General features: G+C 32.8%; 1 protein-coding gene across 1 annotated transcript; it reads left to right on the forward strand.

Moving 5' to 3' along the window:
• Window positions 1-300: 300 nt before the first annotated feature.
• Window positions 301-2,175, forward strand: LOC129005771 (uncharacterized). Its single transcript, XM_054434780.1, has one exon. The coding sequence runs from the start codon at window positions 301-303 to the stop codon at window positions 2,173-2,175; it is 1,875 nt and encodes a 624-aa protein (XP_054290755.1).
• Window positions 2,176-16,678: the final 14,503 nt, after the last annotated feature.

Here is a 16,678-nt window from a genome sequence, read left to right on the forward strand (position 1 = left end):
GTATAGTAAAGCCATACATGATTTATTGTCATCTAGTCACATGCAACCTGCTAACCCTCCCCAAACAGCGATGACAAACAATTTTACTTACCTCACCATGCTATTGTCAAAGTAGATTCCTCAACTACCAAGCTTCGTGTAGTATACGATGCAAGCGCACGCAGCTCCTCAGGTGTCAGCCTTAACGATATTCTACATACCGGGCCAAAACTACATAATGATCTTAATGATATTCTGTTTAAGTTTAGACTTTCCCCTATTGTCTTCTCATGTGACATCAAACAAATGTTTCGTCAAATAATGATCCACCCAGATGATAGAAACTATCAAATGTTGTATTGGAGAGATGACAAAGACGATCCCCTTTCTGTTTACCGTTTAACTACGGTTGTGTTTGGATTCAACTGTTCACCCTACTTGGCACTAAGGACACTTCACCAACTTATCATCGATGAAGGCGCAAACTTTCCTCTGGCAGCTGAGGCTTTAAAGAAACAAGTATATGTAGATGATTTAATTTTAGGTGCCAATAGCATAGAACAAGCTTTGGTACTAAGAAATGAGGTGGAACAACTTCTCTTAAAAGGATGTTTCGAACTGAGGAAATGGACTAGCAACTGCCCTCAAATCATGGAAACTCTTCCCGACTCTTACAAAGAAACTCCTCTATATTTCAACTCCTCGGATCAACCTTATTTCAAGGTACTAGGTATAAAATGGTCACCTAACTCAGACACTTTCTCTTATCAGTTGAATATCCCAGACACACCTCCCACTAAACGAGGTATACTTGAAACAGTTAGCAGAATATTTGATCCAAACGGTTGGTTGACTCCAGTCACTCTTTGGGTAAAAGCGTTGATACAAGTTTTATGGGCACTAGGTTTATCATGGGATGCGCCTGTACCTCCGGATCTAACTGAAAAATGGTCTAAGTTCCTCCAACAACTTCCTTTCTTAAGTGAACTTAGCTTACCTCGATATGTTTCCGTAGCTGATGCTGTTCATATCAGTTTACATGGATTTTGTGATGGGTCTGAAACAGGTTACGGAGCTTGTGTCTACTTGCGATGTGTAAGTTCTTCTGGAGAAATCAACGTACATCTATTAATTGCCAAAGCTCGAGTTGCTCCTCTTAAGAAGATCTCCATCCCTAGACTAGAATTGTGTGGTGCCCATCTTTTGTCCAAACTCCTGAACTATTGCAACTCTCTACTCTCTCAAGATTATCTTGTCAACGAATTAAATGCTTGGTGTGATTCATCTGTAGTCTTGTCATGGATAAAAACTGTACCCTACCGCTTAAAAGTTTATGTTACAAATCGAGTCTCAGAAATTCAAGAACTTACTCCTACTTACATATGGAAACATGTCTCAACTCATTGTAATCCAGCTGACATTGCCAGTAGAGGAACCCTTCCCATTTCTATGAAAGACAACAGTTTATGGTGGAACGGTCCCGATTGGTTATCTCTGAATCAGGAATCGTGGCCTATTCTTCGCTTCACCCCTCTCCAAGGTGAACAATTGCCAGAATGTAAGGCCGAACCTTTGCCAATAATGGTTACAACTCAAAAACCAGACTTATTCAATAGGTTTTCATCTTGGTCAACCCTCCAGCGAGTCATCGCTTACATTCTACGCTTCAAAAATAACTTAACATACCAGGTTAAAGAATCAGGATTTTTAAAGCTTGAAGAGCTTGATAAAGCAACAATCACTATCTGTAAAATTATTCAACAAACAGTTTTTTCTGAAGATATATCTAGATTGAAAGCTGGAAAACCTTGTTCCTCCCGTCTTGCGTCTCTCTCCCCCTTCTTAGACGAAAATGGATTGATTCGTGTTGGAGGCCGCCTTAAGCACTCTCAAGTATCCTACGCTGCAAAGCACCCTATTGTCTTGGCCAAAACTAACCATGTCACCAATCTCATCGTTGATCATTACCATTTGAAACACTTGCATGCTGGACCTCAGTTTTTACAAGACGTTATTTCTCAGAAGTTTTGGATCCTATCTTCTCGAAGTGTTATTCGAAGAAGAGTTTACAAGTGGATCCGATGCTTTAAATGCAATCATGAGACCACCACTCAGAAAATGGGAGATCTTCCTCCACAACAAGTCCTACCCTCAAGAGTGTTCAACAACTGCAGGCACTCTCCAGACCTAACTTAAGTCTCACCCCTTCCAATCAATGATGAATAATGAAAGAAGTGTTAGACTGTTAACCATCAGTTTATTGTAAATATGTTCATTTCAAAAATACATTTTTCCTCAAGACTTGATTATTAGATGAACCCCTCTTAGTGGTTCACGGGCGGGGGTATGTTCTGTAATATTCAGTGTAATTGTGATTTCTTATAATAATGCTTTCTTTCATCTAAATATAAATACAGATGGCATTGATTTTTTAACTTGTTTTAATGTTTAAAAGAACATGTGATTTAACAATTAACTATTAGTAATTTTGCTAGTTGAAAACAAACACATCAAGATGAAGATCCCTCTCTCTTTTGTAATCTCTCTTTAAAGTTCTGTAAAATCATTGAAAGTTTATTTGTTAATATTATACTATTTGTTAATTGTATCTCAGTGTTCTAATTTGTTCTTGAAGATTCAAACTCCGCTTAACTTATAAATACAGTCCACTCCACACGCTACCGAAATTCTACACGCTTATTTACTTAAAAAATGCAAATGTGATTTTATGCACAAAATGTATTCATATGCATTGCAAAAGACTTGTTTTATTGCCACTGCTGCTTAGCAACTATTTATAATTATTTTTACTGATTTCTCTAAATATATTTCTTCATATAACCTTAAAGTTGCTGTTGGTTAGTGTGCATATTGTATATATTTTCTCAATGTTGTATAGTGTGGTGAAAATAGCGTTTGTACCACGGGCCGAAAGGGGTTTGCAGCTCTCGATCGTTTTAGTTTGAGTCGTCTCGAAATTAAAAAATGATCTCGAGCCAGCAGAACCTCATTTTCGGCCCTAGATACGAAATATACTATTTCCTATCCCAAACAATCAGATTCTCATTTAGCTGAACAGGAGATATGTTAGTATTCTTGTTACGATAAATATTGTTCAAACAGCTGAGTTTTAGATCAACTGCAAAACTGTGTTATTATATGATAACAAGGGAATTACTACTATGGAATCTAAGGCAACTACGTGATAATAATATTTTATTGTTTAAAACCAGAAAGCGTTGTGTGATTAGAAGCTTTGTGATAAAGAGTGTTGTTCACTGCTTGCCACGAAGGTTCCATTCTGGAACTCGATAGTTGTGTTCCGTCTTCGGCTTTGCCTCTTCGCAGATCACTATGTTGCCCCGAAATGGATCACTTTCGGCACCTTACTCCGTTCACAGCTATCCCCTCCATGTCTTGAACCTACCATTACCAACCACAACACCACCACACTCCAACTATTAAGGTGATATATAGCTCAACAGGAGCAACAGCAGAAAAAGTGGTGGCGGAACTTCCCCTCAAACCGTCTAAATATTGTAAACTAAGTACGTATAGCAGTCAAATGTATCACCGTCAATAAAAAAAATTGCATAGAGGCACATAACGCAGCTTTATTTGAGAAAAAACTGCCCAGTAAAACAGAAATTGGATAACAACGATTTTCAACAATAATTTGTTAATATGCAATCATCATTTTGCAATAAAATGTTTTTTTAATGAGTTGGGTTAATGGTGCATAAAACGAAAACAAATACCGTTACTTCGACTAGATGCATCTTGCTTTATGATCTAAGATACTGCTAAACTAATTACAACACTTAATAAACTAAATGCAACAAAGTTATGGAGTCGCATTAATTACCGGGTTAAATTAACTAAAAGCTCTTAATAAAACAGGTCAATCGTATGATGAGTTTTTGATTGGTTTGCTATTTCTTAAAATTAAAATATATAACATATACCACTGATTGTTTTAAGATTAAATTAAATGTTTCAGCGATGTCACGGCTTGGAATCATTTGTGTAAACATTAACAGTTTCATTCAAACGGCTTGTAGGTCCAACAGGCCCGTGTAAGTTTGGTAAAAGGTTAATGTTTCCTTAGATAACAGAGTTATTTTATTTAACACTTGCAGTATATTTGCAGATCTCATGTGTTCCGTGTGAGTGTTTGAACTAAGGAGAACTTGTCTGCCTTTTTCTTGTTAGTATCTATTAGGCCTACAGTAATACCTTTATCTCATGGTTTATGTAATTTCACCTTCCACTCAATACAGAGTATATTCGTATCATCCACTTTATAAAAAGGTGGAATGTAAATTGATAAGTATAATCATTTATATATATGTAGCATTTTAAGGATTAAATATTTTGTTTGTGTAACTCCAAGTATAAATGACTTTTAAATTAACTTGCCGATAATAAGATAAGAATATAGACACGGTACAATAATTGAATTGTGACTATTATACAAACGTGTAATATTATGTTTTGTATGCATGATTCAATTAAATATTTTCCTGAAGAAAAAAATTGGAATGATACTTTCATATAATAATGTGGTGATACAAAATAGACTCTGGGAGTTATGTCAACACACAACTACGCTTATACTTGAATGATATAAGTTTTCCAGAGCTCGGAGTTTATTTATTTTGCTTAGACTATAAGATCTTTTGCTCATATTATAGTGTTGGGTGTTAGTCTTTTAGATTTTACTATAGTTAGATTACTTGTATTGTGAAGTAGTTTCTTGATAAACTTGAAAGGTTTGATGATATTTTGGACAATCTCTTAAATAATTCGTCTTTGTAACTTTAATATGAAAATCAATTTTTCTATTCTCCAGAGCAAGACAAATTTCGAACTACATTGACATTTGCATATGCACTGAATTTTCGCTGCATTTTATCTCGTAAAAAATTAATTTGTCACAAAATAAAATCAACTTATTAATGTTCTAAAACTAATATACCGGTACGTATATTTTCTTTTTTTTGTGGAAAGTTTTTTTTATTACAAATTAATCTATCTTTTTTATAACTTTTGAAAATTTACATTCAATAAATATGTCTTCGTGATCCATCAACCATTCATCAATAAAAGATTTGCTTTTCCAAGAAGTAATTAAACATAGTATTCAAGTGTACTTGCTATGACTACTGAAGCCTCGTAGTTATTGGGGATGACGCATTGCTCTCATATCCTTTGTCAAGATGTAGACACAGAGAATTCTCAAACTGTGTTGTGGAGCGGTAAAGCAAGCTGCAATATCGGTCCTTTTGATATCGTATATTCCAAATTAATTAGCAATTAACAGCAGTGTGATTAAAAATCACTAGTAATACTAGTGTGTATATTTATGTGTGGCATTGTGTTAAAATGTGGATGTTGTAATATATAATGGCATTATTCAATTTTGTAACACCTAGCTAATTAGGAAATATGCTACTAACTTGTCGTACTAATTTGAGGAATATTTCATTAGTATGAGGTAACATTCTATGAGAATTTTTTTAAGTTGCTGATTAAAAATGTGACGTTTATCAAAGATCCTTTCATCAAGGATACCTTTACAGGTTGTTTTTTAAGTTTTAATCATAATACTGTAATAGTTGTGTATATTATAATGAATAAATACATGATCTACCTGCACTTTACGATAGTTTTATTTCGCCAAACGTAATACAAAATATTGTAAACAAACTACTCAGATTACTTCAGGCTTTAATAATTACGGCCTTTTCGAACGAGATATAATGGATCTAAACAATTTTATAACAAATTGTATGGAAAAAACTGGTCAAATTATAGAAGGTGAAGCAATGGAAAATCTGATTCTGGGAGCGAGTGTGGGCAATTCCCTTTCTATTAGGTCAAGCAGTTTTGAGCCAAATTTAAATGTGTAAATTAGAAACTAATCATTCATTACAAGGTGCATCAGCTAACCTCTGTAATTTGAAAACCCAAAATTAACCCCTAAAAAGCACATTAGTTTAAGATTGCATCACTTTAACAACAGCATCGTATTTAATCGTATTTAAGTAATGAATTAAATAGTTATTTGTGTAACTAGTGGTGAAAGTGGCACTTTGCTGCACACGAGAGCAATGTTTATGCACGAGCCGCAGGCGAGTGCGGAATGATCTCGAGTGCAGCAAAGGCCTTTTTCACTCGTGTTACACATTATATTTTTCCTACAGTCACTATAAAGCATATAAATAACTAGTCTTTCAAACACTATACAACACTTTTTTAGGTTCAGCTGGCAACACAAATGGTGCCCTAGAGAAAGTAGTACCCGCGGTCCGTATCACTCCGCTATTTTCCTCGGCAAAAAATGTGCTCCGCGTTTTGAGAATATAGTTCCGTATGTTTTAGTAATTTGAAGTGGTTTCCGTGCCTAAAAAAATGCTTTAAAGGTATTTTCTTGTTTATTAAGATCGTAGGAATGTTTGAAAAACGTTTAAAAGAAAAGTCCAGAAAGTTCAGAAATACCGAAACTATAAACACGAAATGACAGGTTAAATCGTAGTTATAATTGTCAATCAGCTGCTCATAGAGTTATTATCTTTAAGTGTTGCCAACCTATTTCCAAGCGTACACGGATTACGTGCATAATAAAACCACGCTGTTTTGTGTTGTTTGGTTGGAATCCTGATGTGCGGCAAAGTATAAACCGTACGGCAAAGTATAAATATGCAGCAATTAGCAGCTTTCTGTACTATAAACAGTACAGGGAAGCCAACTTTGTCGGGTGACTGTAGGAAAAGTTAATTTTAATCTAAAAAACATATTTTATAACGCTATTGTAAATTGGCTAACACATCATATTTATTTTAATTTATTATATTGCCTTGTTTCGTGTGAAATTTGACTACTAGTTGTCCCATTATATAGTGTAAATTGGTCTTCTAACAATCTACCCAATTTGGAATTTGAAACTAAGCCAATAAGGAAAATATTGGATATTGATTTGTACTGTGTTGCAATATATGCATAAATCTAACATCATTCTTGGTTTCAAAATGAAACTATGTTTACTACAAATAGTTAAGTAATTTATATGATGATTGTATGCATCAATATACTTACTTAATGTACAACCATTTCAGCGATGTAGTGCGAAATTCCATTGTTCTACTTTTCAAAAATAGGTAATTTTAATATTGACTTGGTACAACCACTTTGGACCCATGTAACCTTATAAAAAAAACACCAATTTTTTTATATAATACTTTAGATAGTAACGTAGTCGTGCCATCAACAAAAATAAAAATATGATTAATTTTACGAAAAGACTTTACACATTACAACATGTTTCATTTAGTTTTGTAAATAATATAACCATTCAATTCCAAAAGCTTTTTAAATCAAACTATGCGAAATTACCTCCCACAAAGGAGAATTTACTCCTGTGTAAGGAAGAGAAACATTACCTTTTTGAATATTGTTTATTAAAAAAGAATTTTTGAGTGGATTGAAACTTAAGCTGGAGGACTGGGTGATAACATTATATATGAATCCATTTTATAAGTTTTTACTAGAAGACGAAATGGATTAAAACAATCTCTCATGGAGATTTAAACCGATCGTCTTGTTTTTTAGATTTTATTTTAACTTCATAGGAATGTAAATGTATGTCATTTGAAAAATAGGGGATGTATTAAAAAAATACATCATACTGCCTCTCTTTTCGGTTTTCCATTTCGTCTTTGTTATCCTTTGTATAGAAACAAAGTACAGATATTATTTTGGTGTATATTAAAACATACTAATTTAGTTTAACGCCAAGATTCAAAAACACTTTCTACGTAATTGCACGATATTTACAAAATTTAAAGTAAAAGTTCAGCTTTTAAAAGACACTAAGAACACTGATTTATACCAAACATTTTGGAGCATAGCAATGCTGAAATGCACTTTTAAATATTGTTAAGGCCGGTAGCTTATTCTTAAAAACAAAACATAACATATTTTAAAATGACAACAAAAGTACATGGCATTGTCTAGTATAGTATTATTGCATCGCCAGTTTAAAGGTCGCAGGAACATCTGTCAACAGTGCAATTTATCTGAAACTCTCGGGAACCCAAGTTTTATTGCTACTCTAAAAATACATTGAAACCCGAGCAATCGTGATTTATTTCAACGCATAAGAGTGTTTGTAACAGTTTTGAACAATGAAAATACTGTAGTCTGTTGCGTCAACATAGTGATTTCTAAATAGAAACACAATATCGAAATAGCTAAAATTAACGAACTAATTTTTACTGTTTTAAATTACAGAACAAGAAAAGGTTTTGGTGATTTTGACTTGATTCGTGACGTTTTGGTTATCAAAATGGTTTATAGCAAATTAATTTTGCAAAACTTAGATTTCCAGTCATTTAGGCTATATAACTGGCTAAAACTATTACCATAATACTGCCAATTTTAAAACCTCGAATAGAATATCCATAGGGGTTTGGAGGTTTGACCACAGAATAACTGTTTAGCAAGCAGTTAGGAAATCGAATAGTAGGCCGACTTACCAACGTAAGAACTACCATACCTTTTTCGAACTCTTGGGGAAAGAATTAAGGTAAGGTAATTAATAAAATAATTTATTTCCATCATCATATTTCAAATGAATGAAAGGACAATTTTGTTCCCTTTGCATATCTGGCTAAATTTTCAAACTTATTTTTCATATTTAACATACAGTATCTTCAAGTATCTAATATAGGGGAATATTATATTCCTTGATGGTTAAATTATCGAAGAATGAAAATAATTTTATTTAAATTATCATCAGCAGAAAATCCTTAGCCGTTGATTTGTCAGCAACATCAGTTTTAAAATGTGTGAAGAAGGGTTGCCAACATAAAGTGTCACCGGAACTCGTCTCCACGAGACTTGGTCACGTAAAGACTCTCATCAGCTACGTGACTCCAAGTGACACATATCTGCGGTGACTGTCCCTGAACAAATTATATCCGACCTGGATATTTTCTTAGATGACCTGCGTTTTTGTTTCCTGTATTTATGTGACTAGCATATTGTTTGTTTTCCATGAAAATGCCTTTCAGTGTGTTTAGCACTAAATTCTTATGTTTCACTTAATGAAATTGCGCTTTTCATATTTTTAAACATAAAACCTACTTTGTATATTTGTACTTCTATGTCTACTTTGTATATGACTTTCCTTACTTAAAGCACATACAGCCGTTTGAAAGTTCCTGTGCGTAGCACTACGATATTACTCGACCATTATTTGCAACGGATAACTCTAACCAGCTCCAACTCCGCACGATCCCAACAACACAATTGTTGCTATCTAATTAAACAACTACATATACTCTAACTTGATTGACCAACGTTTGGTATATTTGCAATTTAATTAAACATTTAAATGTTCTTTTGACTTGTGAGAAACATATTTTGATTCCTGATCTAGATCTCAATGTGAGGCCAACAGTAGGCTACTGTTATTGCTTCTATCAGGGTTATGAGTCAGTTATGGATTTAGTTAATTTGTATACAAATGTATTATTTACCCAAAGTCATGCCGGTATTGCTAAAGTTCTGTACAACTAAAAAACTATTCTCCTCACCTTTTCCACATTGAAAACATAAACTATTACTTACTTCAGCGTCGGCATGAATTGAGACTATTTATTTCGCAGTCTTTAGACTATATTTTGGGGCTCATCAACTTGCCTTATTAGTTTGTTGGTGTAAAGTAGTTTAGGTTAATGGTTTCTTATTGTTTTAAACATGCTTGAGGCATGTAATTAATTACATTGATGTATCAGGGGTTTTTTTCGTTTTGAATATGCCTAAATTCTGTCATGCCCATTGACTCTGTCAAACGTACAATTAGCATAACTCTGTGTGTTCTTTTGTTTGTTTTTTTTACCTCCCCAAGTTATTAAATGTCCTATTCTTGTGTTGAAAATATTAATGGGTCTTGATCAGTCTTCTTATTTTACATCAAATTACTTTTAACAACATAAACTAGCTAAAGTTAAAGATGTATCGGTAAATTTGATTAAAGCTCCTTATAAACGAACTAAAGATGAATAAAAAGGAATTGAATCAAATAATTACAGATCTTTATCAAAGCTCGATATTTATAAATAAATTACTAACATTTCAGATAATCCAAAGAATTATTGAATATCTGATTAGACTATCAATCAAGTCAAAGTAATCCCCTGATTGGAGTTAATGTTGTTTAAAGACGGTATTTTTCACAGTAATTAACGGGGGAAAGTTAATTTGCTAATTTATCAATATGGGAACCCACCTGAGAATACCGTCCAAGGTTGATCATGAATAAATGAGTTTATATCCATTATAATCAGTTAGCTTTAGCAAGGGAATTTTTTGTTTCGTCATTAAGTGGTTCTATAACAAGTAAAAGCTCTGACAAAAAGCTTGATGTTTAGAAAGGTGGTAATTTATATCTTAACAGTATTGATTTCTTCATGTGATAGTGTAATCAGCAAGCTTTTAAATAGAACAAAGTAAGGTTGATATTTTTTGCTTATTTACCCTATCAACTGGTTGGGTGTTATAAAATGTTTTGCTCTGAAATTAAATTGCTTGTTAAAATTATTTTAATTCTCATTCGTATACCACAGTATTTGTTATACTGCATATATATATAATTGCATGTATATAAACCTAATACACAGTGTTGGTTCCAAAGGGGGTCTATATGGGCTAAATCCCCCCACCCCCACCCCTCCCCCTGGACCCTGGAAACATAAACTTAAACATTCATTTCGTCATAAATAAAACGGATGTTTTTATGGCTTTCAAATTTACCAATACTGATTTTAAAATGGCAAACTTTCTGTGGGATGGTCCCCGGACCCCTCAAGCTGTGGGACACCACCCCCCCTCCCTTGACAAGGTCCTAGAACCACCTTTGCTAATACATGTATATATCTGATACGTATCAACAATAAGAAAATCGTTAACTTCACCCTCATAATTGGACCTTGTTAAAATGTTAGTCAACAAAACTGAATAAACTTGATTTACAATCAAGGGAGGTTTGTAATTACAAAACAACCCCAAACGGTGCATTTAACTGTGTTATACTAATGGTATTCCTCTGGATGTTAGCAGCTATGTTTATTTCTCAAGTACAATATCACGTAGACATGTCCAGTATGGCTTGAATATCAGTGAAATTACGTGACAATAGTTATGACATGAATACTGAAATAAATCAGTAGTTATCTTTATAAAAAGAATTACTATTAAAATCATTACAACTGACTATAAAAAATCTCTGATTAGAATAATTTCAACTTATTTTAATTCTATGAAATGTTAAAGCACAAATCAATTATCAATTCTTATTTAAAATTCAACGGTAATTGCTAATTTCCTTTGAATATTCATAGAACTATTTTAGTTTGTAGGATTTAAACAAAAAATTAAATCATTTTTTTACATTGATTGGAGGTCATTTTGTACACATTTATGTGACAACATAAATATATTCTGATAAACTAACCGACATAAAACTAGCCTTGTAAGTATTCTCGTCTTAATGTATGATACAAGTTAATTTTGTTTCTCTGCTATTTCTGATATATTTCCTACAAATTGAAACGAGTAAAAATCGCATCACATTAAACTTGTTTAACATTTTTGTTATTATCTTTTAAAGGTTTTGTATGTTATGTGTACAGTTAAATTTAAACATTATTATTCTGTTTGTGAAAATAATTATCAAACCCACCTAAGCAAATTCAATAATGAGGCAAACTAGTCATTTGAAATGCCTGGCTAAATGTGAATGAAATTCCCCTGCTTTGCCAATACTGAATAGATTGAATTGTAGGTGTTATTGAAGGTCTAAGCAATCAGTAAGGTGTACTATTGTATAAAGTGGGATCTAATGTAGATTACATTATCGTATTTATTTATATCTTTTGTAGCATCAATCTTATCTCTTGTGTGTGTCTTTATCACGAGTTCCCTAGCCATGTAAAATTGCAAGTGTTTATGACAGAGAATTATAGCTCAGTCTTGACTTTTTATGGGTTCATACTACATAAATCACCTTTATTTAAGCTGTAAATCATTGCAAACCCTGTGCCTTTTAACCCTGTAAATCAAGGGATGTACCATTTATGGAGAGTGATAACATTAATTAAACACAAACATACGCTCTCAAAGATTTTATCATCCCTATTGATCCAGCTAAGGAGTTAGTACGTTGACCTGAATCGCCCTGTAAAACAGTTAATTTTTACTGAGAGACGGTTGGAAATAGAAAAGTTTTTCTTTCTTCATTTAATTCAACAAAATTTCAGAGGTTATTTCAATCCGGTTGTAATAAAAATCAAGTTTTAAATAAGTGAAAAAACTTGTCGTTAACGTCACCAACATAAAGCAAACATTAAAATTGGCTTCGTATTTCCTGGGATGAGAAAAGTCAACTTGCACAATTCAAAGCCAATAGAAGTGGCTCATCAATATTTTTAATTTGAATAAAGATAAGATAAATAATCAACAAAGTTACCTGAGTATTGCAATTATATCGAGTTTGTAGAGTATTTAGGTATAAATTGTAAATAGTAGATTTTAATTAGATTTAGTATTGTATTATATATGGCGCTATTTACTGTACAAACTATGTACAAAAAAATTAATAAAGTACTATGACTATGACTATGACTATACATCCAGTGTATTCAGTCAGAATGGTTATTCTAAAACTTTATACAATATACTGAAAACAAGCATTAGACCTACATATTATGTTCCGGTCTGAGGCTCGGCCTATAAAACAACAAAACAAGTCTGCCACAACAAAAGGAAAGTTTCATAATGCGTGTTTGAAATTAATTTCCAAATTTATTACATTTACTTTGTTAGCTAGAATATTTTGCTTCGTATTTTATACAAAAATACATTACCTATTAATTATTTTTGTTTGATGATAATTAATTTTGCATAACATTTATTTATAACATTAATGAAATTGGTAAATGAGAATAATTTTGGTTACATTTTTTTTTTTTACAAAAAGAGGATGTTTTTGATGGAATGGCTTGATTAAAGAATACCGGAGGGATGGTTTTATAAATAGAATAGCAAATATTAATATGGAATTAACAGTCAATCACAGTGTAAAACTTGACATCGTCGAGACATGTAAGGAATTTGTATTGTAAATACTAACTAAAATATTCATATTTAAAAAAGTTAAAAATTTGAGGAATATTAGACAGTAGGGTTATAATAAAGATTCGACCTAACTAGATGATAACTAAGAATAGTTTTAGGACATCAACTGAGTTTTTCCACTGACATAAGCCTTATTTTGGGGCTTCTCCCAAATAAATTAAGACATGACCCTAGAATAAGTATGATTTCATCAAACAATAATGATTATTGTTCAAAGAACAGACCATCATGTGAATGTAATGTTGGAAATTCATTATTTCTCCCAAAGAGCAATTTGAGATCTTAGACCGTTTATTGCGCAATAAGACCAACCTCCAGCTGGTCTGTGCAGGTGCTTGGTTCCCTTTATTAAATACGAACTACAATCTGCAAATGTAGAGAACGGTTATTAATTAACCATGTCCAATTGGTTCATTGGCTATCTATTTTGTTTTGATCACCTCTGTTACATGGAATGTACGTTTTACAGGAACCCTGGTATAAAAAACTTTATCTATGTTTGGGAAATATAATATAACATTACAGAATATTTTCTGTAATGTTGAACTTTATTACAGCTCTGGCATTTAGTTTATTATAATAGTTGATTATACATTATTTTTTTAGTACTACCCAATAGGTCAAATTATAAAACGTACAAAATCTGGTCATGTAACACGTTAATGAGTATTTTACTTCGTACTTGTTTATTCTTCACATGTTAAAATACTAATTACCATTCTGTAATCATACAATTTCCAATACCCAATCAGGGAATCCCAGTTTTACAACTAATTACATAGAAACTGTTCGGTTATTTACTAAATTTTTATGAGTTTACTACACTAAAATGATATGGCAATGATTTAAAAAACGCTTATTTTATTTTTTTAAAACTTTTTAAGTTTAATGTTTCCTGTGTTTAAAAAAAAAAAACAAGAAATAGTGGAGATTAGAAATAAATTTAGATAGAATACTTAATAATAAAATGTTTTCTATTGAATCAAAACTGAAAGAAGAAAATTAATTATTCTCAATAATTTCTATATCTGGCCAGGGGGTAAAATCTGGGGGTAAAATTCCGGCTTTTATTGCTAATCTAATCTATCACACTCTGTCTATTTTCATGATACTTGCAAATCCCTGGGGGTAAAACTCCGCACAAACTTTAGAGCGCTCAGGTTACTACGTCAGTGACGTCAGCTTTGCCAAGGGGGTAAAATTCTAGGGGGATAAAATTCCGGCGACCCCAAAAATTGACATGGTTTGTAATTAGAAACTTAAAACTTCTTTAGAAAACATAATCAATATTTACAATTTTAAATTAAACTTTAGCTCTGAATCACACATGATCTTACAATACATCCACCAAACAACAACAATGACCAAACTGACATTTTAAATGTTGCATAAGCATGGCGAAAACAAGGTTAGGCCTACAACAAATCTTTAAAAACATATATTAGTTTTATACGAGTATTTACCTTTACAAACATTTTATGGTACCGTACGAAATGACTGGTCAAGCTATAAAATTATCGATGCGAAACATTGGGCACCCTTTTCATTTTAAAAGGCACTATTTGGTGCTAAACGTTTAAACAAATTAACAGAAATATCATTGAGTTTTTCACAATTAAATTTTTTTTCAACGGATGTAAAAAAATTTACGAAGACGCATCTCATCCAACTTAACATCTGAAGTTTGCCTAGTACCATTATAATGTGGAAATACAACATTCTATAAGAGTACAAGTACGAAATCTCCTCAGCTGTGAAGATACTTCAAACATAACTACTTTAAACGGCCAAACTTTTATATGACTCTAGCAACTTTATGCACATACAATCACTTAAAAGTTTCCAACAGTCGGGCACATACGCTATTACTCAGCTACAATATGCATCTGATAACTCTAACCCGCTATAACTTCATACCTATCCCAACAACACATTTGTCGCTATCTAAACTACATTACTTACTCTAATGGTTGAAATATAATTCATTGAAAATTAGTGTGAATTAAAAATACTAAATTGGCTCTAATGTTGAATTTTTAATATATATGGTAGAAAAAAGTCCTGGGACAGTTATATAGTTTAAATAATAATAAATACATAGCTATAACACTTGGTACAAGGTTATTTGGCATTCAAATTATTTTAACACATTACTCAGTGAGACGCTACCCCCTCAGGGGGACAGCCACTAAAGTCTGAAGAAAATCATAAACGTAAGCATAGGTCAATATGAACATCAAATTAAAGGTCTTTATTAGTAGAACCCAACGACGCAAATTTGAGCTCAAAAGAACAACAGTGTGTTACATTAAGTGTGTCTTTGTCAATGTTCATCATCTTGAGTATCCTAGCCATGTTTTAAACATTAAGTGTTTATGACAGTGTCGGGGACACAACATTGAGTTATAGTTTGTGGTCTCTAGTTTTTATGCACTCCTGATCACTACTCTGGGTTACTGATCACCACTCTGCGCTCCTGATCGCCACTCTGCGCTGCTGATCGCCACTCTGCGCTCCCAATCGCCAATCTCTGCGCTCCTGATCGCCACTCTGCGCTGCTGATCGCCACTCTGCACTCCCAATCGCCACTCTATGCGCTCTCGATTGTTACTCTAAAAATTTATAACTAAGTTAACAACAGCTGAATTGTACTCCTAGGGAGAAGAATAGCTGCTTTAGAACTAAAACGCATGTATTTAAAACTGCTGTTTTTGCTTAAGTGTGACAAAAATAATATTTTTTCGAGAAAGTTTCTCATCAAAACCTATCATTAAAGAATGCAGTTGCACAGCAGTTTACAGTTTTTCACAAAGTTGGTGATTCTTATTAGCTTTATACAGGCCTATACATATTTAAGTGCAAATCCAATAAGGTAAATGGAAATGTGCTTAGACTACAAGTATGCTGAGGCGGAGTGTTTGTTTTATTTCTTGTTAGCGAATTTCCCTATAGGAAAGTAGCTATTACCGTAGGTCTCATGGTAAGACCTAGGCCCGGGACCAATTTACTTTTTCATTTTGATGTCCCCAGAGGCCAAAAACATCATTCGTTCAAATTTTTATATATCTATATATAGAGCTATATATATATATATATGTGTCCATCCGCACGATAACTTGAGTAATTTTTGTCCGATTTTGATAAAATTTGGTTTGAAGGTGTAAGGCGGGATAAACTTGAATGAGTTTGCGAACCAGCATGATCGGACTATGGGAACGGGGGTTTATGGGGGGTTTTATGGGGGTAAAAATAGGTTTTTCCCATTTTTGACCCTAAAAACACAAAATTTCACAATTTCTTTTTAAACCATTTTGTAGAGCTTAAAAAAACAAACAATTTAGTATATTGAAGCATTATTATGCGCCTAATTGTTACGGAGAAAATTCAAAACAATTGTAACTTTAAAATTCCCATGTTATTCTTATCGAGAATAAGTCAACTGTTGTAGTTTGCTTGTTTATGAACATATTTTGATCAAATTTGGAAAATACATTAATTT

This window comes from Macrosteles quadrilineatus, unplaced genomic scaffold (assembly GCF_028750875.1).
Source record: "Macrosteles quadrilineatus isolate MER2022 unplaced genomic scaffold, UCM_ALF_1.0 Scaffold_32__1_contigs__length_1466915, whole genome shotgun sequence".
NCBI lineage: Eukaryota > Metazoa > Arthropoda > Insecta > Hemiptera > Cicadellidae > Macrosteles > Macrosteles quadrilineatus.